At 40.5% G+C, this 26,440-nt stretch overlaps 1 protein-coding gene across 9 annotated transcripts in view; it reads right to left on the bottom strand.

Annotated features, from left to right (window-relative positions):
* Nucleotides 1-217: 217 nt before the first annotated feature.
* foxp2 (forkhead box P2) overlaps nucleotides 218-26,440 on the bottom strand; it is a 112,505-nt gene continuing 86,282 nt past the window's right edge. For 8 of the 9 annotated variants that reach the window (XM_017694020.2, XM_017694022.2, XM_037538911.1 and 5 more), the window contains 11 exons: nucleotides 25,919-26,029; nucleotides 18,387-18,474; nucleotides 16,216-16,299; nucleotides 12,400-12,610; nucleotides 11,472-11,548; nucleotides 11,237-11,338; nucleotides 8,694-8,815; nucleotides 8,076-8,145; nucleotides 6,564-6,778; nucleotides 5,081-5,152; nucleotides 218-1,599 (listed from right to left, as the gene is read on the bottom strand). In XM_017694020.2, coding sequence (XP_017549509.1) covers nucleotides 1,455-1,599; nucleotides 5,081-5,152; nucleotides 6,564-6,778; nucleotides 8,076-8,145; nucleotides 8,694-8,815; nucleotides 11,237-11,338; nucleotides 11,472-11,548; nucleotides 12,400-12,610; nucleotides 16,216-16,299; nucleotides 18,387-18,474; nucleotides 25,919-26,029 — 1,297 coding nt within the window. In that variant the 3' untranslated portion in view covers nucleotides 218-1,454. The remainder of the gene's footprint in view (nucleotides 1,600-5,080; nucleotides 5,153-6,563; nucleotides 6,779-8,075; nucleotides 8,146-8,693; nucleotides 8,816-11,236; nucleotides 11,339-11,471; nucleotides 11,549-12,399; nucleotides 12,611-16,215; nucleotides 16,300-18,386; nucleotides 18,475-25,918; nucleotides 26,030-26,440) is intronic. The other variant, XM_037538913.1, reaches the window with a different exon arrangement.

Below are 26,440 nucleotides of genomic sequence, written 5' to 3'. Positions count from 1 at the left end.
TTCCTATGTTTTGTTTTTTTTTTTAGTTTTTTTTAGTTTTCGGCTTCGACGCGGCTCCAAGAAGAAAACCATACAGAGAGAAGACATGACATATCAGACAGTTCCACTGAACAATACATTTCACTAGGAAAGAAAACAATGATAAGATGGTGGACACAAATAATGAAGATTAAAACAAACAAAAACATCATGTATATATATATCTATATATAAAAAAAAAAAAAAAAAAAAAAAGATCTTCACAACAATTTTTTTCTGCACTTCCACTGATACACAAATGGTTGTTTTGGTCATGATCCACTTATAGCTGCTCTCTACCGCTTCTAGCCAGCCCACACGCCTGTAGTGTACTGCTCTCTCTGCCTGTTCCCCGGCTTGCGGCGGACCCTCCGCACATCGTCAATGTGAGCTCCCCCAACTGGAATCAAATTAAACATCAAAATCGCCTTCTTTAAAATCTTTGTACAGGGCTAAACGACACAATCCCAGAGGTTATTCGAAGGTAGTTAGCGGAAAACAAAGCTTCTCTTTGTACTAGTTAAAGTCACAGAAGGCTGACCAAAGAGTCTGGTGGCTTCTGTCTAAGCTATTGGCCATTGATAGTGTTGGCTTTGGTTTATAGCTGTTGCCTGTGACTCTTTGCAGGTAGACAAAGCTTTAGAACAAGGAGGTAAAGAGACTAGTAGAAGAATATGCAGAAATTCATCTTTTTTTTTCCTCAGCGTGGTGCTTACACAAACATTTACGTTTCAACTCAGTAATCACATTTCACTTTTCAGCACAAACAGAGATAAAGAGACACTGGAGAGACCTACTTTTTTTGGACAGCTGCAACAGTCTTGATACCGCGGTTCTGTTATTGGTGTGAGTTTTAAAAATGGCATTTACAGTTGGTGGTGTTGCAAATGTGACGGAAAAGAAAATAAGCTTTTGTTAAAAAAAAAAGAAAAAAAAGAAAAAGAAACAAAGAAATACTGTCTTTTGATTATTTTAGCAACATACAGGCAGTGACACTAATTTCTGATACTACTCCTGTGCAAATAATAACAGAGCAACAACTTGAATTGAACCAGCAATTGTATCTAACATCAGCGACTACTGTGGGCTGGATATTCACAAACTTAAAACTTTTTTGGCAGTATATGTGGCCAACAACTTTCTTACAGTAAAGACTCAAGTTTTTGTTTTTTCGTTTCTGTCCATGAGTCACGGTGTGAGGTGGCCATGCCATCTGAATGAAATCTTGTTCTTTTTTTAATTCATTTCTAGTCATTTTTAAAAGCAGACATCTCATGCCTGTTCTTATGTGGTCCTCAAAGGGCTGAGAGAGTTTCTTTGGGCCAGTCTCCCGGGTGCATTCGAAATAAATATTCCTCGCTTCCATTTGCTGCTTTTCTGTGGTTTGTGGAGTGGTTAGAGGGGCGAGTCCCAGCAAACGTGGGCGGAGACGACTATCACTCCAGGTCCTCCGATAAGTTGCCTTCCTCTAGCTCTCGTTCCTCCTCCAGCTCTGGACTGTGGTTGGCTGTCGTCACCAATGACATCGGACAGTCGTCATCGTCCATGTTTAGCGGCTCCTCCTTTACGTGAACCGGAGGCCTGCAAACAGTAACAGAAAAGAAACTATATTTAATAAATTTAAATACATTTAATGACCTACAGTGTTAAATTTAGCATAACGGGGGTTGTCAGTGCTCTGTGATTGGATTCTACCTATGATGTGCTGAAGTAGTGAGTCAAGAAGGATAAATATAGTGTAGTCATGAGGTTGAAAAGGGAAGGGCACTGTTGTGTATTAGCTGCCATTCTACTCATGCACAGATACAATCCAGAAGTAGACTTCATATTCAACACACCTTTGGCAAATTTTCAAGCCAGGGGTTGTTTTTCTCATATTTCGTATAAATGTAAATAGCAATTAAATTTAGATTAACAGAGCAGTCATAAAAATGCAGAGCAAAGCGGTTGATACCTCGACATGTTTGGCATTGAAAAGTTTACTGATGGCACCTGGCTGGAAAAAAAAGAGAGAGAAGCAGCAACCCCATTATAAATAATGGAGAATTTCTCATCCCCTCACCCCCTGGAGCAAAGGGGGGAGTGGAGCTTTTTTTATCTTGTTAATAGAAAGCGCAGGCCTTCGTTAATATGCAGGGGCTGCGGTGGCGCTTCTTGAGAGGGGAGAGAACCTGCAGCTAGGCTTCTACCATTAATCAACTCCAGTCCGTCAGTTCACTCGGACACCATGATCCATGTTTTTAACTCCAAATGGATGAATATCTTTACTGACTGTCAATAAATGGAGAGGGGAGGAAAAAAAAAACACAGTGAGGCGGCAAGTGAGCGACTTCTCCCCCCTGCAGAACGGCGGAGAGGAGAGGGTGGAAGTGGGGCTACTAACAAGAATAATAATGCTGTCACACACAAACAAGGCTTAACATGATCCTGGGCCCTTGGCAGGGAAAGGGGTTTGTGCTACCATGATAAATCTGACAAAACCTAATTATTTCTGACACGTTGGATGCATCGGGAAATCCCGCTAGACTAGGCGAGAGAGAGAGAGAGAGAGAGAGAGAGAGAGAGAGAGAAAGAGAGAGAGAGAGAGGGAGAGAGAGGGGAGAAAAAAACCTTATCAACTAGTCTCTGCATTAGAACATGTCTGGCAGTCATCTCTTGGGCTGCACTCATCAATGGCAGGGGGAACTTTGAATTTGAAAAGAATTTTAAAAGGTACAGATTACTTTAATATTTATAGCAAAATAGATTAATATTCAGATGTGGTAGAGGAGGGTTGCTGGCGCTGGGATGGATGCTGCTGTCTGCTGAGCCAACTGAGTCAGAAGGAGAGAAAGACACTACCGTTCACAAGTTTGAAATCCCTTATCATATATTGTTTTTTTTAATATTTTATATTCAATACTAACTTACACAACATAGATTTAAATTTCACAAACTATTCGTCAAAAGGTAGTTTTAGATGTTTTACTCAATATTTAAAGCATGTTGTAGACAACAAGAAATTATAAAATGATAAACAACCGTATTTATATATTCAGAATAATTTTCTGAAGTTACTAGCCTCAAGATTTTATCGCCACTTTTGAAATATGAGGCACTCTGGATTTTCATTGTAACTTCATTCTTAATGTTATACAGCTGTCTTTAGTCTTTTTGGAATCATCTACCCCTCTGTTCATCACTCTGAAACGGACAGATCTAAAACTTTTTCTCAGTCTCTTAGTAATTATTACAATTTATTATTTGAACGAAAAGGAATTTATTTTATTGAAAACAATTTTCAAACTTTTAAATGGTAGGCTCAACAGGGCTGCACTATAATGAGTTGTGAAAGTATTAAAAGTTTTTTTTTCACTTGTACAGTGTGGTTAATTAGTCTAACATTTAGTAATTTAAATTCTTTCTTTAAAGTTAAATTCCACTGATTTTTCAAAATTTCAGCATTTAAAATTTACATGTGTCTTCTGAATTTTTATGTGTAACGCTGATAATGGTTAAAAATAAATATGAAATAATAAATACTAAATATGAAAAAGTTTTATTTGAGTGCTTTTTTGCCTTAGAACACACTGTGTGTACCCCTCAACCATAAATGACTTAAAAAATGTTTTAGGCCAAAACCATCTCAGAAACAATGTCTCAGGCATCAGGCAGCGTATTCATAATAATTTTATGTAATAACTTGAGGGAGGGAGGTGAGGGAGCTTTCAGAGGCATTACACTTTCTAGATGTCTGGTTCCTGACTCAACAGTTCTGACTCTGTAAATATATAGAATGGGGCATTTCACATCACACCAATCTCAATGATTGTTTCTTAACCATTTAATTAAAGAGAGATTTTGAAAAAAATGTGTAATTCCCTTTTAACCTCTTAACACATTCCCATCCTTGATCAATTTTCATAGTTTTATAAAAAAAAATTAAATGTTATATTTAATAATGCACTTGATATCGGTGAAATTGAACTTTTGGTACTGTGACGACCTTAATAACCTGTCAGCTCATTCAGCACTATGGTGAAGTTGCTGCCGCTCCAAACATACACATCCTCCAATAAAACACATATCCAGTATATACTAATATTATGTAGCTGCCATCTCTGAATCTCATTCATATAGTGCACTCGCAGTTCATCTGTAATTACACAGGATACATTATGACTGTTTCTACCCACAGAGCAACAAATGTGCTGTGAGTGTCTGTAAACATGCATTATAATGACACATTATGATATAGGGCCATAAAAGCTGTCGCTGACCTGCACCTTGACTCTTCGCTGGGCTCTTTAAAAGCCACAGAGAGCTCAGAGGAGGGGCTGCCTCTCACATTTATCATGCCATAACAAACAGGTCTGCAGATATGGGCCTAAAGATATTACCCGGAGACAAATGATCCCCGGCCAGGCCAGCGCTGCACTGGCCATTAAGCCCGACACAGGCCTTTAGCCCGCATGTGAAGAAGCATGGCTTACAGCTTTCATTTGCATTCATTAGAAATCAGCGGCACACTTGTGTGGCTTGGAGGAGGGAAGAAAGCGATTAGTCCTTTCTCCACTGTATTAAGACATCAGGATGAGTCATTTAGTGGTTAACGAGAGGCTGGCATTAGCAAACCACGAGCTGGTGCCCGTGCCAGCCTGCGTGTGTGAGTGAGTGTGTTTGTTTTTGAGGTAATGACTTGCAGATCTGAGTCATTTAAAATTGAAAAACATATCTGATGTCAAATGCTGCTGATTATGGAATTAAATGTCATAACCCGTGTTGAAACAAGCTACTTCAGACATTGTATTTGTATTTTTTTAAAACATTTTAAACATTTTTTATTAACAATTTTGTCTATATTTCTATACACTTTCTCTTAAACAAATCTTAAATAGTGCCGGAACACACAAAAACCAACACATGCCTGACACTACCCATAGCTTGACTGAATGCGCAAATCATAACACGTTATGAAAAAGGTTAGTCTGATTGTGTGGTTATTCTCTGGTGGGCAGACGTGAAAATGTTGTCGGTAGCTGGCCTCTTCATTATTAAATGCATCCCAGAAAAAGCCACTTACAAAACACATTTCTTCCATTTTGGGCATGTAGTGGCCATGTAAGGAAGAGGCAGCATCGGCCACCTTTCGTGTCTGAGACAGAGAGAGAGAGAAAGAGAGAGAGAGAGAGAATGCTAGCATTCAAGAAACAGACTCAACTGTCCATTATTAAAAGTTAAATAACCTGAGGGAGTGAATATACTGGGATTCTGTCTGGCTTTCAGATTTGCCCCAGTTAACACTCCTGTCCCACTTCTCAACCTGACACACACACACCCCAACATGCGCTTGCGCACACACGCTCATGCTTACATATATGCCCGGCTGTATTTGCTAATTTATAGGGGTGATAAGGCACCACTAGCACAACTGAGGTGGGAATCCTGCTTTGGAATGACAAGAAGCAGAGAATGTGTCTACATATCTATGCATGTGTATGTGTTTGTGCATGTGTGACAGTGCTAAGTGTCCTATCTTTGGCCCGGTAAACACTGCACAGTGACATGTATGACATCACTGATTAGTGCAGGGCACATTCTACATACGCATTCCTCAAACTCACACCACATGAATCTTTAATCACCCTACTCTCTCTCTCTCCTGCTCTCTCTCCGCACCATTAAAAAAGATGGAAAGGCAAAGATTTTAAAGTAATTAATGATACAGTTAGCTGCTAAATATTAATAGGAACAGTCTTGCATAAAATATAACAACTAAACCTCTACGATGCGGACGTTAGAGTAATTAAAACAGAATCTGTAATTAGGACAGTCCCTATTTATAGGTGAGAGGTTAAAGTCTAGAACCAAATGTAAACTTACTATGAAGTATGATGTCCAAAGTGTGGTTCAGTGTGTGTTTATGCCTTTCATAGGACTGCACTTTAATTCACAGTACAGCCTACACCCTTAAAAAAGTGGCTTCTTGTCTAAAGGCAGTGGTTATATGTAGAGGCATGAACACTCAAAGAACCATTTCAATGCATAAATGGGTCTGTGCATGGTTAAATATTGCCTCTCTAAGAAGATACGCTGTATATGGTTCATTGTAGAACCTTTTAAAAATGGTTCTATGTAGCCCCAAAAAGGGTCCGGCAATTGTTACAAGTTACAGAACCTTTTTTGGTACCTTTTATTTGGTACTATATAGAACTCCAAGAGTGTAGTGGTCATTGTAATACTAATTTTTCTGAGTCATATATGTTTATACTCTTAGTTGAAATTCTGAAATGAAACAGAAATTTTAAGCTTGTTTCGTGTATAGAGGTACTGTTCAAATTGTTAGATAACCTATCCACTGACTGATGAAAATGAGTCATCTCACTAATTCTTGTCATGTTTACATCAATTCATATAATACTAATAACATAATACTGTAATAATAATCCATGTAAGTCATATTTACATCACAAAACAATGACCATAATCAGTGTATATAAATAAACATAGTAACTAAAAGTAAAGTAAACCACTGTGGCGGTATGATCTGCAGTGTGTCCACTCACATATGGGTCTGTGGGGAGTATCCGGGGCTGCTGTGACCATTAGTGTCGAGGTGGTCGAGCGTGCCGTTGAGCTCGTCGTGGGTGCTGCTCTGTAAGAGGCTGGGTGGGCTGCCGCTTAGCAGACCGGGTGGACTGCCCCCCATCAACCCTGATGCACTACTGTTCATCAGTGCCGCATTACCCAGCAACGGCAGAGATGTCTCCGCCAATGCTGCCTGAGACAGGGACAGAGAGAGAGAGAGAGAGAGAGAGAGAGAGAGAGGGTGAGAGAGAAAGAAATGAGCGAGTGAGAGAAAGAGAAGAAAGAGTAAATATATAGAGAGAGAGGAAACAGAGTTGGGGAGAATAGAGAGAGAGAGAGAGAGAGAGAGAGAGAGAGAGAGAGAGAGAGAGAGTGAGAGAGAGAGAGGGAGTAATGAGCAAGTGAGAGAAGGAGAAGAGAGAGTAAAGATAGAGAGAGAGAGAGAGAGAGAGAGAGAGAGAGAAAGAGAGAGCATTTCTTTAATTGATGTTTTAATTTCATGCGTTCCAACAGCATTTAGTGGTGTAAGAAAATCTCTAAAAATCTCTAAAACTAGAATCTATATATTTTACAATTTTTGATTACAAAACATAAATATAATTACTACTGTTAGTTAAAAATCTTAATGTTTTGCTTAACAGAATTTCTATTGGTCCATTTTTCATTTCTAATGCTGTGAAAAACAGTGACGACAATGACAATGTCAAGATATGCAATTTATGTAAAAGCTATTCCCTGGCTGTCTCTGAATTTGTATCACTAACTGCAACAAGTTCACTCTGGCCTTGATGACATCATATGGAAGAGGAGAAACTGAAAATAATCTGTTTAGACACCTGTGAGCTCCAAAAAGAAACAGAAAGGCCTCAGAGGAGCATCAGGAAAAAACATCAAGCATCTGCATGACTATTAAACTGGCCAAAAACTTTACCTGAAAATAGTAAAAAAAAAAATCTCCTCACAATTTTTGCCTCTTGCACATTAAAGTTATATATGGTAATTAAAATTTTAAGTTTTTGCCATGAGCACCTCACTGCCCGACGCTACGAAGCCAAATCATTTATGACAGCTTGGATAAATATTAATGCATATTCCCTTGCATTTGTGCAGGCTGCTATCAATCTGAAGCACAGGCATGCAGAAAAACTAGACTGGCAGAGAAGCTACCTGCCTCTGCCACACGGTGTCCTTCTAGACTCTCACTGCTTATGCCAACCTGGCTCTCTCTCTCTCTCTCTCTCTCTCTCTCTCTCTCTCTCTCTCACACACACACATACACTCACACACACACACACACACACACACACACATACACAAAACTCTGAGGAATTTATTCTCCTGCTGTTCAGGCTGTAATTATGAGAATACAGAGAAGCATACACAAACTGTGTACTCAGGCAAACAGTGAAACTGCTCTTTTATTTCAGCTCTGAGAACAGGTCATGGTCTGAAAGTGGGGGCTATCCCTATAAGAAGAGCCGGCTGCTTACCTGCAAGCTTGCATTAAGAGCTGCTCCGTAACCCAGACTGGATGGCAGGTTCTTCACCAGCGTTGGGCTCCTGTCCACAAAAAACACACACATTCAATTATTTACATCAGTTTCTATTCAATTAAATCACTTCTTCACAGCTTATCCTATTAATCTCTAGGGATATGCCTATGTACAGAGGCATGGACTAGTTTCTCACTCTCATACCTAGAGAAATTGACTATTAATTACGGTAAGTACACGTCCGTCTCTTACTGTCTTAATTACATGGCTTGCCTCATCAATATCTGAATGTGTAGAGGTGTTCAGCAATAACACATGGCCCACAGACTCCAACAATGCAGAAGGAGGCTTCATATGCATCATTGTCATTAGATCTTCACCCTTGCAATGTGGGTAAAGTGGATCCGGGACTGACTTATGCCACTGGGATTTACCCATGGTAACCGTCTTATAGCACAGAGAACTGTCTATATTAACGTAAAGAATTAAAATGATCATAAATGACCACTGATCATGCATGAATATTTTTACTTCTGTAGCTATAATAGTGACATGATACATTCTTACAACTTTGTCTGAGTGGAGCTTCAGATAATAAGAGACATTGGGCTTTACCCTGTTATCTTCTGTGATCTGCGTTTCTGGTACTCCATCTCGTCCACTGTCCACACTGCGCCCTTCACGTTTTCCACTCGCACAAAACACTTGTGCAGGCTCAGGTTGTGGCGCACTGCATTCTACAACACATAAACAAACATCCTTTGCTACAGTTATAAAAGCTACATAAATACAAATAATTACATAAATGTAAGTATAGTAATTATAAACATGTATAGATATAGATTGATTACATCATTATATCAAGTTCTCTTATCGTCCTTTATCTTCAAAAGACTATAATATCACTGTCTCTAAATAAGTCTATGATGCTTACAATAAAGAATACAAAAGCAAATATTGGTGCAAATATTCATCATCAAATCACACATATGTGATTAATCTATGCACCACTCGCTGTGCTGAGAATGGTGCACAGTATGTGCATACATTCAGATGGTCACTAATAATATCCAGGAGGTCTCTGAATTAAGCATGAACCTCACATGGCTCTTCTGACATCTATTTGTGCGAACACACCTATATTTAAATAATCCCCACAAATCAGGTTTATGAAAATGACCCCAAAACACGTTTACATTCATAATCAAGGAGGGTGGAAGGACGGGGTCTGCAGCACACCTCCTATATCATGAAAGAATCTAATTAAAACACGTGGCAACAGCAGCCAAATAATAACCTTTGCTTTAATATTACAGTTTTTTTCATGTTTTATTTCAGGGATGGGTTGTAGTGGTTTTGCTCTAAGAAAGGGATTCAATGAGACAGGAGGGGAAAAAAAAACTCATAAGCAGATCTCGCATCTGACCTGAAAATCCCAGGATTTGATTGATCTTAATGCCCATGGCTCTGAATATGATAATTTTAATATTAATGAGCAAATGAGCAGTTTTATTATGCATGCTATATAGTTATAACTAATAAGCTGCCGGGGCCGAGAGCTGGATCCCCAAGCTGAGCTGATGAGACCAAGCAGAGATATTAAATCACCTTTCATTCCTTTTTAAAAATTCTCTCAGTTAATCAAATGACAAGCCCATCACAGCCCAGCCTTGTAGAGCCAGCACAAAGGAGCAGCCAGACTCAAAATGTAAATATCCCAGCCTGGCTATTGTAAAAGGAGGGACCCGAATATTCCTAAAGCTACTCCAATGTTTTTTATTTGTTCCACCCGTTGGCCAGATTAAAAATATTTAGTGATAAAGAGTGAAAACCTAGTGCACATGTGAAAATACAGGATATTTTTAAAGAGAGCATGAGATAAGAGTTCTACCTATACTGAACACTGTCTACAGAAGCCCTTTAGGTTAAGTAAATGTTTTTATGAGCAGCAATGTTGGGCATCAATGTCTCTCTGATATTTAGTGTTGAAGCCCATATACAGTAAACCAGTTCCGGCCCTGTGTACTGATGTACAGGGAGCTATTGCACACCCTTGTGGAGCTGCAATCATACACCAGCATCATTAGCAACCCAAATCCAAATTAATTCACTTTGCTAAATCTAGTGCTGGGAGATGCTTAGCATGCTGATGAGAAAGAGGGAGAAAGCTTCTAGCCTGGCTCTGAGAAGGGCTCCTGGCTAAAAGTCATTTTATTGAAGTAAAAGAAAAAAAAACAGTTCAATGCTATCAATCTACATATATATATATATATATATATATATATATATATATATATATGTGTGTGTGTGTGTGTGTGTGTGTGTGTGTGTGTGTGTGTGTGTGTGTGTGTCCATCCGCATGTGTGTGTGCAGGTGTGCATTTCTAGCCCTCTTTTCACCACGCACCCCTCTTCCCTCCAAAAAAAAGCAGATCTGGGGTAACATTTTTAAATCTCATCTCCTTTTCTTCTTCTTCTATTCAGAAAATAGCAGACACTGAATTTGTTGGGAAAGGGATACAAATGAGAGCCTTTGTCCTGGTAAATAAAGTATGCTCCAGCAGTGACAGGAGCATTTACTTAGTGTTGGACTGGCCCTTTCCGTTCTCTCTCTTTCTATGTACATGAGCCACGGTGTGTACAAAGAACCACCCGACAACACCAAAAAAAAAGAAAAAGAAAAAAAAAATCCCAGACTGTCTGAAAGGCAAACAGCCATCTTTCAAACTAATTAACCAATAATATGCAAGGGGGGTGGAAGAGTGAGGGAGAGAAAGAGAGAGCAAAAGAGAGAGAGAAAGAAAGAAAGAGAAGAAGGAGTAATACACTGCATCTAACAAAAGGTGCTGATGATTGAGTGGCTGGGTAGTAATTAGTGCGTCAGAACGCACACCTCCCCGCCAAGCCTCAGCTATTAATTGCACCAAATTAGAAAACGATATCAGAGGCCGAATTATTCTTTCACTTGTCATTTTTCTACAGAGAAGAGAAAGAAAAGGAGAGGAAATTCACCCTTTTCAAGAGGCAGGTTAAAAAGAGGGGAGCGCGATACTAATCTATTCGTGTCAAGTAAATAAATGTCCCTTCCGGGCCTCTGTCTCTAGCTATCCAGTGGACAGGTTAGGGAGGGGTAGAGGAAAAAAGCACGGGGGACATTACCTTCCAAGTGGCGGCGTTACGTCTGAAGTAGGCAAAGGTGCGTGTGAACCAGCTGTAGATTTCATTAAGCGTTAACTGCATGTCTTTCGAGTCCATGATAGCCTGCAACAAGACGCCATCAAATAATGCTTTACTAACCAGGCCATTTAGCCACTCTCACCCTGCTGCAGTGTTAATTCAAGCAGCAATTAATTCTAATCTAATCAGGCAAAAGCTAATTTATTTCCCCACTCACCTGCCTGATGAGAGTTGCATACGTGAATGGTGGTCTGACATCAGCGTTCTTATAAAACTCATAGTTTGGGGCTATTTCTGCAATGGATAAAATAAAAAAAATTAAGAAAAAATATAAATAAATATAAATTGTCATCGCATGGAATAATTGCTAAATGCAACTCCTCAAGGAGCTGAATTCACTTAGGATTTAATGAAATTAAAAAAGAAGGGAAGAGAAAAAGGAGTGGGAGGGTGTGCACATCAAATCAGCATTTTACATGTCCAACAAAATGCATTTTTAATTAATCTCTCTCGAGAGAAATCTTAAACATTAACACAGGCGTGAAATTAGAGCCTGTGTAGATATTTTGTATGTATCTGAATAATTCATGCACCCCATGTGCAACTGCACAAGACCAGTAAATATAAACATCAGAGTGGATTCTGTAACGTGCATAACTTAATACACATGGCCATTTTAAATGTGATGAATATTGTATCATTTTCTGTTTGACTGTAATTAACGTTCATAAAATATTGATGCACTGTACGGCATGATATTTGTCTCTTTTGCATAAAGGAAGAAATGAAATAAAAAGCTTTAATATGGATGCTGGTTCCAAATGGAGCAAAGAACATGTCAGGAAGAATGACTTTTTTTGACAAATTTTACTTGAGGAATACTATATTGTTGCTGTAGGAACAAAACCTTGTATTGAAGAAATGTCAGATTTAAATAGAAGAAAAAAACTTTGAATGCATGCAAATTAAAGTGATTTTATTTTAAGTAATTTTGGATCATTTCAATTGGTAAATTGGTCAATATTCACAAAAAGGGCAGCTGGTGCTTCCAAATAACAAAATAATCAGAATAGAAAAGCAATGACTGCAACTATATAGCAAAACGTTGTGCTTTTCTATATGATTAGGCATGAGGGAATGCATACCTGAGGACAAGGGCATGGAATATTTGTCAGAGTGGCGTCTACGCATGGCGCCCATGCTGGGCACGTTGGCGGGGCTGAGGACTGAGGGGACCTGGGGCATCTGGCTCAATGGTGTGACGGGGGCTGTGGGGGTGGTAGGGGTCTGGGGCAGGTTCGGTGGGGAAGCTGACGGCAGGTTCTTCGACATGGTGATACTCGAGACTAAATTTAACTGATGAGGGAAAGAAGAAAGAGGAGGAGGAGCGATAGCAAGAAAGAGAGAGAGAGGGAGAGAGATACAGCGAGAGCGAGAGAGAGAGAGAGAGAGAGAGAGAGAGAGAGAGAGAGAGAGAAAGTTTAAAGGACTCAGACAAACAAGAACAGATTCAGTTGTACAGCTGTGTTTCCACTAATAAGCTGCAGAGGAAACAGCCAATCTCCACTAATTACAGGATAAAATTGTATCATAAGAATTCTAATTAGAGCACGCTGTTAAAGATTATCTAATGATCATCCTTTGTGTTATCCCAACCCATCTCCATCCCACAAGGGCCTCCTACATGTATAAGTGTGAGAGTGTAAGTGTGTGTACAAAACACAGAGAGTTACCACCTGTTTTTTTTTCAACCACCTGTATTAAAAGTCTAGACTAACCTCCTTCCATCTCTCTTCAAACCCAAACACAGCACATCACACTGAGATATATCACTGTCTCCCAGCATTCTATTTTTTTCCCTCTTTCATTTCAGTGTTCCGTTCCAAATCTCATGTGAGAGGGTCCAACCGACTGGAAAATTCCACCCTGACCTTTAGTCCCTGCTGCTAATTTGTGGGAATGGTAATGACATCATTACATATTCAAACCAAATTGCCTTAATTGTGAATGGCGAATAGGATTCTGTACTGGTTTGAATGGAAAGTAAACCAGAAATGGCAGAGGGAGAATAAAAGGAGTCAGGCATCAACAATCATGTGTGGCATGTGTTGATAAATAGTATGAAATGTCAAGTTGCCCATTCCCTCACGGCTGGGTGCTTTTGCAATTGATAATTATAACTCTACTTAATGGTAATTAGACAATGGCAACAGAAAGGGGTCCAAGCACTCTATATACAATTATACAAAGGACAGAACTCCACTAGAGCAGGGGTGTCAAACTCAACCACAAAATAGGGCCATAATAAAAAATCTCAACAAATCCGTGGGCCAGCTATGTTTTTATTTCTTGACCCGTGCTGGCCATTGTTTATTCAAAACATGCCCAAACTGCAACAGCAAAAAAAGCCACTGAATATCTGACATATTAAAAAAAAGAAATAAAAAGAAAACTGTTTTATATACAACAATAGATTTTGTATAAAACAATAGGCTACACTGCTACAGATAACTGTTAAACCTCTTTAACTGTTCCCAATATAAGGCAGGTTTTTAAACCTGACACCTGTCTATACACCTGAACTAGACACCTGCCATCTTTTCTTTTTATGGTGCTGTTCCATAGAAGCACATTATGTCTCAGTGTATGCTGGGGATTGTAGTGCAGCTCATGGTGAACTGGGCTAATATTAATAGAAAATTCTAATAATTCTGCGGGCCTTGTGTTAGTCACATGGGCACTAGAGGGACAGTGTACGTTGTCCAAACTTGTTGGTAATTGTGCTGCTTGACCCAACAGCATGGCAACATTAGTTGTCTTGTGTCTTTAAATGTAACAAGCGTGACATTCTGGTGATGGGTGAAAATTGTGCAGTTGTGAATCTATCGGTGTCATTTTTCTCTGTGCAGAGCACTCCATTGATGTGTATAATACAGGAATCTCCATATAATTCAGCCGAGGTCAGGTCAAGGCAATGGGCCGACACTTTGAAGAGCCTCCCTCTTAATCCCCCATTCACTGCAGCAGACTGTACGAGCAAAACCACAATATCAACCAGTAATTATTCGCTACTTGTTCTACACTGGGAACAACAAAGGCTGCTGATACACCGTCAAACATAGCGAAAAAAAGGCACTTCATAATAAATCCTATCAAGAGTGACTGAGTGCAAGTGTGTGTGCGTGTGGCATGTATATTTATAGTGTTAAGACAAGATTTTCTTCCCCTCTCTCTTCACCTGGTTACAGCAACAAGCGTAACATGTTTGCAGGCACACAATCCTGTATTTGCAAAATGGAATTTATTAAAACCTAACTGAGCAGGAGCGAATGAGAGGCAGGGATGAGCACTTTGCCACCTCTGCTCATCTGAATATATATTCAAGGTTGGCTGAGAGAAAGAGAGAGAGAGAGGGAGAAAAAAAACCCTCATTATTCAGGACTTGCAGCCTTGGTAACTTTGATTTTCAGCCATCCATGGCATGGCCAAAAGGTAACATTTAATGAAGTGCCATTCAGGGCGTAAATGGGGTCATATAATAGACAGTGTGTCTGCACCTTGTGTTGGGCTACTGATAGCTGTTAAGGGTGCGGTGATGAACCAACAGAGCTCATTTCGCCCTGCTAATAAATTCACACTATTAATATTTATCAAATGTGTGGGCTGCCTCCCTCTCAGCCGTATGCATGCGAGGGCGGAAATCCGTGCCATGATATCTATTACCTCTCCTCTTTTGTGTAGTACATACATTTTTGGGTGGATATGGCGTGTAGGATACGTGTTCTCTTTACACCAGTGATATTGGAAATATCAAGTACAGTTGTGTACACACACACATAGAGCTGCAAAGAGCTACATGCACAAAAAAAGACATGCAGATGCGCGCACACACACACACACATACACATACACACACACACACACACACACACACACACACACAGACAAAAGAAGGAAAGTGGGAAAAAACTGAGGCCATCATCGCTCATTTAAAAATCTGCCATTAATTGCTCGCCATCAAATGCAATTAGCAGCCCTTTCATGTGTGGTTTATGTAATGTAATACTTCATTAATATTATTCATTCATATGCAGTATTGGATTACAGGCTGAAATTCTTTATTAGTGTAGATGTAACCAAGCTGCTGGAGTTTTGAAGATTAAAAAGGGGAGATTGAATAATAAATTGGCAGAGGGGAGCAGCCCGATTCCTGGCGGATCTGCAGGATAATTATTCTATCTTGTGATTATCTATTTTATATGGTGGGAGGTGATGAGGAAAATTATGCCATTGAAATTAGGCACTTACTAAGCAGTAGAAACACACTATGCATTCCTCTGCAAAATATTGAATGTGGGTTAAATAATTTTGACACAAATATTTATTTTTGCTGACATCTATTTGTAAATAGTTTTGTGTAAGCCACACATTTTATATTTTTGTCTGATCCAGCTATGTTTTTACAGATTTTCCAAACTATTAATCCTTTTTTTTTCAAAGAAAACATCTCTCATCTCTCCAGCTATCTCTCAGACTGTTTACAGATTGCTGGTTATTTCATTTCACATCATCTTTGCTAGTCTCCATCTGTCATTACAGCTGTTTGTTTTCAGAATGAAATGTCTTTTGTTGCCTCCAGCTTCTTTAAGTGCTACTCAGGTCATGGAGCTTAACAGCTTCTGCTGGCCAACAGGTTGTTTGCAGTATTAAAGCCATCAGGCCGTAATGGCAGGGCCTTTTTTGGCTCAGATTGGGGGTATGATTTAATGCACTCACCGTCATCACAGTCTCCCCCTAGCCGTGGCTGATGGGGAGCAGTGAAACCTGGCATTACAAATCCCATTCTCTCCTCGTTCACTATCGCTCTCTCTCTCTCTCAGCGCTGTTAAACAGTGGCGTTTAGAGAGCTCATTTGCCGCCCTGCCGCCCTGTTTACCGTATGTGGAGCAATATGCACTCACCGGTTTGGGAGATGGCTTGGGCTCCGAGGGCCGCATGTGCAAGTGGGCCATCATTGCCTGAAGACGCTCACGTTCTTTAGAAAGCTGTTAAGAGAAAGAGCGGGAGAGAGAGAGGGAGGGGAGAAAAAGAATAAAGAAAAAAAAGAAAACAGAGTGGTTTTAGAAATGAGCGATTTTCCCCAGACTACCACAGTAATACATCTTGTTATTGAGCTTGTCTGGTTGTAATGAATCCTGCATATGCCCAGTCTGGCTTTCTTAAGCCTGCCTCAAAGACAGAGAGAGATAGAGAGATAGAGCAAGATAGGGAGAGAGAGAGGGGCAGAGAGACAGAGATACAGAAATGTGAAAGGGGTGTGAAAGAAAAAGAGGAAAGAAAGAATAATAGGAAGACAACCACAAGAACCTCAGACTGAGAGAAAGAGATTAAGGAAGAGAGAGAGAGCCAGAGAGAGAGAGAGAGAGAGAGAGAGAGAGAGAGAGAGAGAGTATAAAGAAACAGAGTAACAGAGTATAAATGAACAATAAAATGAAAAAAAAAATAAGGAAAGAGAATGAGTCAACTGGAGAAAGGAAGACTGAAGTAAGAAGATACTCAATAGTAAAAATGAAAAAGATAAAGAAAAAGAAGTCAACTTTCTCCCTCTCTCCTTGTATATATATGCATATATATATATATATAAACAGGGAAAAGGGGAAAGGAAGCATCATATGAAGAAGAGAAGAGACCCATTCCTGGTGAGCAGTGTGGTGGTGCCAAGAGGTCAGGGAAAACAAATAGCACTTCATCTTTTTGTCAATAGCAGAATTTAGGTCAGCGAAGCTTTGACAGTAACAAGCTACTCAGGCCATAAATTAGAGGGTTCTGGGCGTCTAGTCAAAGTCCTGTGGACACAGTTAAGGCTGGACTGGAGCCAGCAGCTGCCAAGAGGTGAAGGGGTCCCACAAACAGAGTGCCAGCCAAGCCCCGCCTCCACTCCCTCCACTCGGTCCCTCCGAGGTCCAGTTAGTGCCCCGGCGATCCTCTATCATCAATCTAGCTCACGGCGAGTGACAGAGACCAGCCCGCGACCATGCACACATGCTGAACTCCAGCACGGAGCCGGTGTAACCCACTCTGAAGCGGGCCTCATTACCACTGACGGAGGGATGAAAAAAGAAATGGAGTGGGATAGAAAAAAAGCAAGACGGAAAACAGCAACACTGCTGTAATTGGTCACAGTGTAAGCACGGGGTCGGCGCCTCTTTGGTCTCTGGGTGCACTCAGAAGGAAAAAAAAGGAAAAAGAAAAAGGTGGTGGACTTTTGTTATTTTACATATAAACAAGAATTATTCATTGTTCAGATTCAAGAGCCCAACAAATAAATAGGGATAAATTCACAGAGCGTAAAAACCTTTAAAGGTTGAGAGCAACGCTTGGCTTGCATTCAGACAGGCATCACAGAGGTTTAGGCAACAGTCAGAGTGCTATAGAGCCTGGATGGACAGATCCACATGGAAATAAAAGTTTTTTTTTAATATATATTTCCTGTGCTTCAACTAAATCGGATCCATTTGGAACCTTTAAGCAATCCACTACAAATCTTAACCTGTAAGTTGTTAGTAAGTACTATCAAAAAAGCTTGGTGTTTCCATCCCTCCAGAGTGATCCCCTTCAGAGTGACCCATGTTTCATTCCCATGCTGCACTGGGGCAGACAGGGGTGTGAAGATGTTGCTGGCAGGAGAGGCAGGCCTCAGTGCTGAGTAATAACGTCCTTCAATCACTGCACTCATTATCTTGCCAGCGTGACTCCTTAATAAGGTCACGCTCCACCTCCTGAAAATAGTGGCCCTCTTTAGAGCTTCCTTCAGGTGCAAAGTGCATTTAATTAACACCGACCAGCCCTAGATGCGTGCATATTAATTGGACGGCATAGAAAATAAGCACAAATCCTAATTCAATTAAAAAAATGCCATCCACGGCTCTTGCTGGCTCTCCATGCTCCTAGGATGTGTTAGTTTCACTAAAATCGTCCTGTACTGTTTTTCATGTTTTGGACAATAATGGATGAAGTAAGACCTGGAAAGTGGTGATAAACCCGTATATTGGAAGTTAACATTTCTGCTGTATTTACAGTTTTGAATTTTACATTGGTGATCGTGTAGATGATGCTGAGTGCTGTACTGTACCTGTATCTCTAGCTGCTGTACCACTTGCATCTGGACCCGGCACTGCGCCGTGCTCCTGTCGTCCAAAGCATGCTCACTGTTAAGGTGCCTAAAATCAGAGGACAGAGAATCAGAAAGCATTCCAGCCACAATTAATGTTAATAAAGACACTCATATTAACCAACATATTTATTTTACTTGATCCCTCTTTAGCTAATAAGTCATCTTTTCTTTAATATTTGCTAATAGTCTTGTCTGGTCTCTTCAGCATATTTTATATCATACACTAATCAAGAACATAGGATTACTCTACCCTAGATATATATGTTAATCCAGATTTCTACATTTTATAAAAGTGAAAGTATTGGCATTGGCATATATGTGCATAAAAATACTGGATATTGACATCGTCCCACAGTATCAGTACATCCCTAGGTAATAACAGTACTGATTCTAAAAAAAAATCATTAATAACAAAGCTTCTTGTTATTTTAGTTCATCAAACCATCATCAAAATTGTTATAGTGATGCTTTATGGGTCATCTTGCATTATTAGCCTTTTGGAAAAACAAAAAAAAAAAACCAACCTCCCTGTCTGTGAGTGTTCTCCATGGAGCACTGAAAGCTAGTGTTTAACATTACAATAGGGGCACTGTCATCTAAATCAGAGTCCTGCACACAGCAGCCCAGCTTATGAGGGATAAGGGATGTTGGCGTACAAAAGGCATCGCAAAGTGGTTTTGTCCTCTTCATTTATGGAAAACAATAAACGCAATTTAACTTGAGTAACATTTAAAAAGTGTCTCCTATGAAGAGTGCATTATTCAGCCATGTATTAAATGTATCTACTCATCCCTTCATTAGAATAAAGGGGGGGAAAAAACGCACAGCAGACTGCAAAAGCAGTCAATGGCGGTTTTCCCTGATTGGATTTTGTCTGCAGGACACAAAAGAAGCTCGCCATTAAAATAGACCTTTATTCCCAGTGAACGCACGGAGGCGAAAAGGTTTTTAAAAGTGTTGTGATGTTCGGTAATGAGCCTCTATCTAAATTATCATTGGTGACAAACCCACAAAGCGCTCTTTGAGGAGACATGGTTATGAAATGCCAAAGCTGCCACTTTCTTTCCTGTAATTATAGGTTAGCTTGCAGACCCTTCAATGATCATTTACAGTACAGCCTCCAGTGCATTAGAGTGAGCTTAAATCACACACACACACACACACACACACACACACACACACACACACACACATACACACACACACACACACACACACCACTGCTATGCATTCTCCCTATTCATTTGGACCACTCTATTGTTTATGTGCAATATGCAAAATAACAACGTATTCATAACCCTCCCAAAACACGCCAATCAAAGCGGAGGGCATCCAGGAGCACAATAGCTCCACTACCTTTCAATTACAGCCATGCCCATTTAAAATCATTTCATTTTATCATGATCATTTCTGCTTTTGTAACCATTTCAGGTCTAATGCTCAGATATTCTCCATTATAAATCAAGAATGAGATGCTTTAAAAAAGAGTGAGAGAGAGAAAGAGAGAGAGAGAGAGAGAGAGAGAGAGAGGGAGAGGGTGACTGGGGAGAGTTGGTGGCTTCCTCCAGCCCGTGCCTAATTGCTGTTTCAGAATGCGCATGCAAAGGGGCATTTCATTAATCATTTAATCACGTCCCTCGCAGGGAAGAGGGGAACTAATGTTGCAAATACCCTTTTCATTTCAATGCTCATAATGCTATCTTACGCACTTGATGTATGGCGGATGTCATAAATTACAGCTGCTTCAAAAGGGCCAGACGCCTTGCTCTGCTCTCCCCAAAGACGGCTTTGGAAAAACACATCTTATCCCTTTACTCATCATCAGCCATCTAGATTTAATCTTTTTTTTTCTCCTTTATCTCTTTTTTGGAAAAAGGGTACACTGCTTATGTGATGTGGTCACTTACTGAATCTCTTACAAAGGCAAGCGCTGGTCAGTTAGCTAAGGCTGTGCATATGATAGAGTGGGCTAATAAAAGGAGGAAAAGGAGGGCAAGGAGAAATGAGAGAGCGAGAGAGAGCAAAAAAGTGAGAGATTCAGAGGAAAGAGAGGCAGAAAGAGGAAGACAAAAAGACAGAGGGAAAAGGGAGAGAGTGAAACAGAGGGAGGCAGAAGCAGAGAGAGAGAAAGAAAAGGACAGAGGGGGGAAGATACAGAGGGAATCGGAGTGACAGAGGGAGACTCAAAAACAAAGAATGGGGGAGAAAAAGACAGAAAGACAGAGAAAGAGAGAGAGAGAGAGAGACATAGAGCGAGAGTGAGAGAGTGAGAGAGAGAGAGAGACACAGAGAGATTGGGGTGAGATGGAGTCACCAATATCTCTTAATGAGGCAGAGGCGGTGGGCTCAGTTCAAACAGAAAGGTGAGAAGAGTCTGCACAAAGACAGCTCCTGAACAAACATCTCTGCAGCCGTCTGTAATTTATGGGTCACTTTATAGGCATATTGATTTTTGTTTTGAGAAGGCGAATAAGAGCTGTGATGGGACTGGGCTCTGTGAAAAAAAAAAGACTGACAGGAACAATCCTTACTGACTGACTGACTGACTGACTGAGATTACAATTTAGTGTGCTTGAGAAAAACGGCCAAGCTACTATTAACAACACCTCATATGAGAAAAGATTATCTGATCTGAATGTAGTCTGAATAGGAATAACTACTCACATATATAGCAGTGGAAATGTAAAAAAATGTGCCCTTTTACACTGTGTGAACATTTAAAAAATGACATGGTGCAAAATGAATTGGACTAAAATCTTCTCACATTAAAAATACATTAAAATTAAGAACTTTATAGAAAGTCACCATGTGGGAAATCTAAAGCCACAATGTTAACTCCATCCTGGAATATGTGGCAAGCATGTTCATGAAGCAAATGCTGGCAGCCTTAAATGGCCAAACTATTTGCTATTCCAACAGCAGTGACAGCACTTACAAAAACCTTGCACACTTTCAGAGGTCCTGCCACCCCCAGCCACACACACCAGGAGTTGGGCTGACCTGGGGCAGCCTGCTGGCTTTAATTATCAACCAGTTTCAGTGATTGGCGAGCAGGTGACCGGTGGAGGCCTGGGTAACCACTTCCCATGGTTTGAGGGTACTAAAGACCCTCACGTGGCTGAGATGAATATGAGCAGAATAGACCCTGTTAAAGGGATATAGACCTCTGAAATTGTGTGCCATTTTGTACTCGGCAACATGCTCAAAGGACTCTGGATCTAAGCTGTTTCTGTCTAGGAGAGAAATTAATGTAATTTTTTTAAAAGTGTCCCTATTGCACTCTATAGTAAACAAAAACAGCTGATGCGTTTTGTCCTAAGTACATTTAATCCTGAATTGCATTTGGCTTTTGTATTAAGAAACTGTTAAGTACACAATATAAATACATAATACAAATACTGCCACATACATGCTACAACAAGGTAACAGTTTTGCAGATTGAATTCACATTACTAAATACATTACATAATACATTACCTCAATGTAATAATACATTACCTCAATACATACAACACTAGCTAGTCAAAATGTGGCTTATTACATCCCAAGCCTCTTAATTTCCACTTTTGACAAGGCATCATTTGTGTGGGCTGCACAGAGCTTGATATCGGCGAGTTTCAGAAACACTGTTAATTTTTTCTTTAGAGAAAAAGAGCTTTAACTACAGCTGGGTGTTATTGCTAACTGATATCACTATACTTCAAGAAATTTTCACAATACATAACGTCACGATATTTATGTTTCACTGACATCTGATAAGTTGGAACAGACAAAAAAGAACAAGCAGTGCCACCTACTAGTAAACAATACTAACAAAAACTATGAATGCAAATGATTTGTATGCAGTGTTTCATTGCACCAAATCCAGTTTATCAGGCCTAATTATACCTTTTTTCTAATACAACATGCAGTTGTTTGGTATTCTAGAAGTACTGAAAATATCCACAATATGCTCAAAAACGCATACTGAGATATAATTTACCACAATAATGATATATACTGTAATGCTGTCCAGCCCTGGCTTAAACCTAGAGCCCCTCCAGATGGACAACTGCAAAATGTCGACACATCAGAGGTCATTGAGATACACTACGCGACAAGTTCACCAAATTAAAAAGATCCCATATAGGGCTGAGGGATTGAGATTATGGAAGGCGCCAAGAGACTTCTGGAAAACAGTTGCTGTAAATATGCAGTGAAAAGGCAAGGAACTTTCTTGCTGGCATTATCTTCCTTTCTCTTTCCCTCACCGTCCTCCTCAAACATGTGAAAGGAAATCAATATGAGAAGTAGGGCAGCAATCTGTAGCTTATATAATAATAAACTCCCGGCATGGAAAAAGCAGAACTCGAGCGGGGATGAATTTGTTATGCATTTCTTTTTAATTTGACATATTTCCCAAATAAGTTGCCCTGAATCACACCACAAGAAGCTCTCAGAATAATGTATACTGTGATGCATAAATATACATATCTTGAGGTGACACACACACACCCGTACACACACACACGCACACACACACGTACACACACCCACGCACACACACCCACGCATGCACACACACACACACACACACAGAGTAATATTCCATTTGAACTTCAGAGCTAATGTAAGGTGCCAGGCACCTCTAGGCTACCTCTCCAGGTGAGAAACACTTAAAAGAACACTGAAGAGCTATTAAATGCTGATCTTGACAAGTTTCTCCGCAGCACAACACAGAATCCTAAACGCACAGAGCATATTCCTTCACCGGCAGCTGCAAGCAAAGCACCCCCCCCCCCAACAAACCCCACCCCCCACCCCCCCCGCCAAAACCCCATCAAAGGTGCCATTTGATTCTGACACCTATTTTATGTAAACCATTTTAGGCGTGTGTACCTGGCTGATGCGCTGCAGTGACTGCCATATCCTAAAACATTAAAAGCCTCTTCCTGACACCGACAATAGCTCCTCCAAGGCACAGCGACACCCGCCATCTCACTGGCTCAGATCATGCCAGCTTTGTTGGTGGGTGTGTGGGGGGGTGTTCTTGTGCAGGTTACAGTACGGAAGCCTCTGACTCGGGGAATGATCGGGGGAGTCTCATCCCCGTTTCAGCGCTGCACACTTGAAACACGCTGGTTTGTATGCTGATTGTTATGGCAGTGTCCTACTATGCAGCCTGTCACATGCAGAGTTCTTCGCTTCTTTTTCTTTTTTTTTCAGCTTGTGTTATGCATGTCTCTGTGCTTCATTTAATACTGAATCGAGCTCAGCAAGTCAGAGATCAGACTTTACACTGTATATAATATCACAGGCAGAGAACATATACAGACTTAGAAGAAGAAGAGGAGGATGTACCTCCTGGATGGAAGGGCACGTATGGATATTCTTCTATATCAGAATCTGTATCAGCTCTTATTAATCACAATTTGGATAAGCAAAGATTGCAGAAAGTGCTGATTTTTGTCACTTTCCGCAGCACATTTGCTGTAACTACTAGAAGCCTACTAGAAGGTAAATGTCTGGAGGGGTGCAGTTCCAGCTGAAAGCCTCTGTAATTAGCAAGAGTAATTTTGATTAGTCTCCTCCAAATCTTCCACTCTGCTTAAAGTGGACTCTTTTAGTTATGTCAGATGCATTTGAGAACCTGCCCCCCTATCCCAGACTGATTGAAAAAAAAAAGAGAAACAGTGTCTCCCACTTTCAAATGCTGTTTATGCGAACTGACGTGGACATTTACACCCACATAACGCGTGCAAGATCATTATTTCACAGTTAATTATGAACCTAATTAGAATATTCAAATGAACAGTTCTCCTTTTCTTCTGACGTTGAGGCACTCTTCTCCAAGTGGCAATGTGATAACCTATAATCTCTGGCATGGCAAACACCTTCTCCTTTGATGGCCCCCACTAACATCCACCGCAACAAAGCAGACCAATTACAAATGAGCTAATTAACTAAATTGTTGATGGAGCATGAAGAGTTCATTTCACTCCATTGGCTGCACCATGACAACACTGAATGTGTCCCATTGTGATGGGCTAACGTGGCTACACAATCTGCCATTTGCTGGTGGCACTCTTCACCAGCCTATCATGCTTTTTCCTGCGGCTGAGGCGCAGTCTATCTGTGGTCATTCTGATGCTCAGGCTCTGACAGCCTGACAGACAACACGGCAAGTATCACTACCTGTGTTTTACACTTACCAACCGAGTGTGAAATCTTTCGACTCCTTCCACATTTGTGTTAAAAACCCTCTTCAGGTGCTTTTTTGCAGATTACTTGATTAAATATTTTAATGAATAATTACTGAAGTAGTTAACCAAAGGAAATGTGATGTGGATGTGTATAAGTTAACAAATGGTTGGCAATCAGAACTGTCCAAGATTGAAATTGGCAGGTATTCACTCCTAACATACAATCAACAGATGGCTCATTTGTTTTTTTGTTTTGGCTGATCTGTGTAATGATTTTGTCACGTAAATAATGTGAGCCAGCAAAGTACATGTGTCCAAAAGCTATGCATTCATGTTCCAGCTTGTGTTAGGTCTACCCTACCCCACCCTCTTATGGGTTTTCGGTGAGTTCATTTAGTCCACAAAGTGCTTAAAGACATGGGAACTGCTCAGAGCAACTCTTTCTTTTGGACAAAGTGGTAATTCTGAGTTTATGGTTGAGAATTCTTCATGCATTCAGAGTACTAGGATCTGACCCACACATAAAACGCATTAAGAACAGTCTTCAGTGTTTTAGAGGTACGAATTTACAGTAAGACTAGCCTTATAAGTAGTTTAAAATGGTTGTATAGCTATTAAAAAGGTCATAGACATCTTAAATATCATTAATGAGCAGTTCCATCCATCCATCCATCCATCCATCCATTTTCTAAGCCGCTTCTCCGTCAGGGTCGCGGGAGCCTATCCCAGCAGTCATTGGGTGGAAGGCAGGATACACCCTGGACAGGTCGTCAGTCCATCGCCCGGGCAGACAGACAGACACAGGCACTCACTCACACCCAGGGGCAATTTAGCATGTCCAATTGGCCTGACTGCATGTCTTTGGACTGTGGGAGGAAAACGGAGAACCCGGAGGAAACCCACGCAGACACGGGGAGAACATGCAAACTCCACTTAATGAGCAGTTATAAAATATAAATAAAAAGGGCAACAGTAAGCTGTTATATCTGATTAATATAAACATCTGATGAAGCTGATATGTATAATGTTCACTGATGGAGAAGACAAAGTAAGATGTGTTATAGCAAGATCTGAGGTTTAACAGTATGGATGAATATGGGCTCACTATCTGGCAAGCAACCAGTCACTGTTGCCATTTTTATTTATGTGTTATAACTGTGTTTTAATGATTTTTAGGTGTTTATGACCTATAACCATTAGAAACTAACTCATTCAACTTATTCATAAAGTTTACCATTTCAGGATACTGGAAATTCCAATATTTCCCCCTGCACATACATAATGATATAAATATTGAGGGACACCTACTTCAAAAACTGTCCGAAGTCCTCACAGACACTTTCACAGCCTGGCCATTTGCACACTCCATGACCATAGAGGGAATGAGAATGTGACGCTCCAGTCTCTTCATGTAACGAGCTGTGAGAGAGAGGTGAAGAGAGGCAGAAGGGGGGGGTGGCGTCAGATTTCTTCACAAAGGGGCACAATAGCTAGAGGCCGCCTGTGCCTGTCAGGTTACAATCAGTGACAATCGGGTCAAAGCAGGCCAATTCAGCTCAGTTCTCCAGAACGGTTCAATTGGCAGGGCTAGTGGAGGGAGGACAGGCCATTAATGGGGTGGCAGCTGCTCAGAAAGGCTGGAAAAGCAGGCAAATGGCCCTTCCGTGGTACCACTGTCTGATTATTGATCCAGAGGGCAAGCGAGGAGCAAGCAACGTGTGAAAAACAGCCGTCTGGCCAAGCAAAATCAGCCTCCGACATTTTTTCCAGCGACTTTCACATTGTAAAGCTATTAAAAGGCACTCATGTAAACAGTGAAAAAAACAGACC

Source organism: Pygocentrus nattereri, chromosome 1 (genome assembly GCF_015220715.1).
Source record: "Pygocentrus nattereri isolate fPygNat1 chromosome 1, fPygNat1.pri, whole genome shotgun sequence".
Taxonomy (NCBI): Eukaryota; Metazoa; Chordata; class Actinopteri; order Characiformes; family Serrasalmidae; genus Pygocentrus; species Pygocentrus nattereri.
The sequence above is the reverse complement of the archived record's forward strand: the minus strand, read 5'-3'. Positions and strand labels throughout refer to the sequence as shown.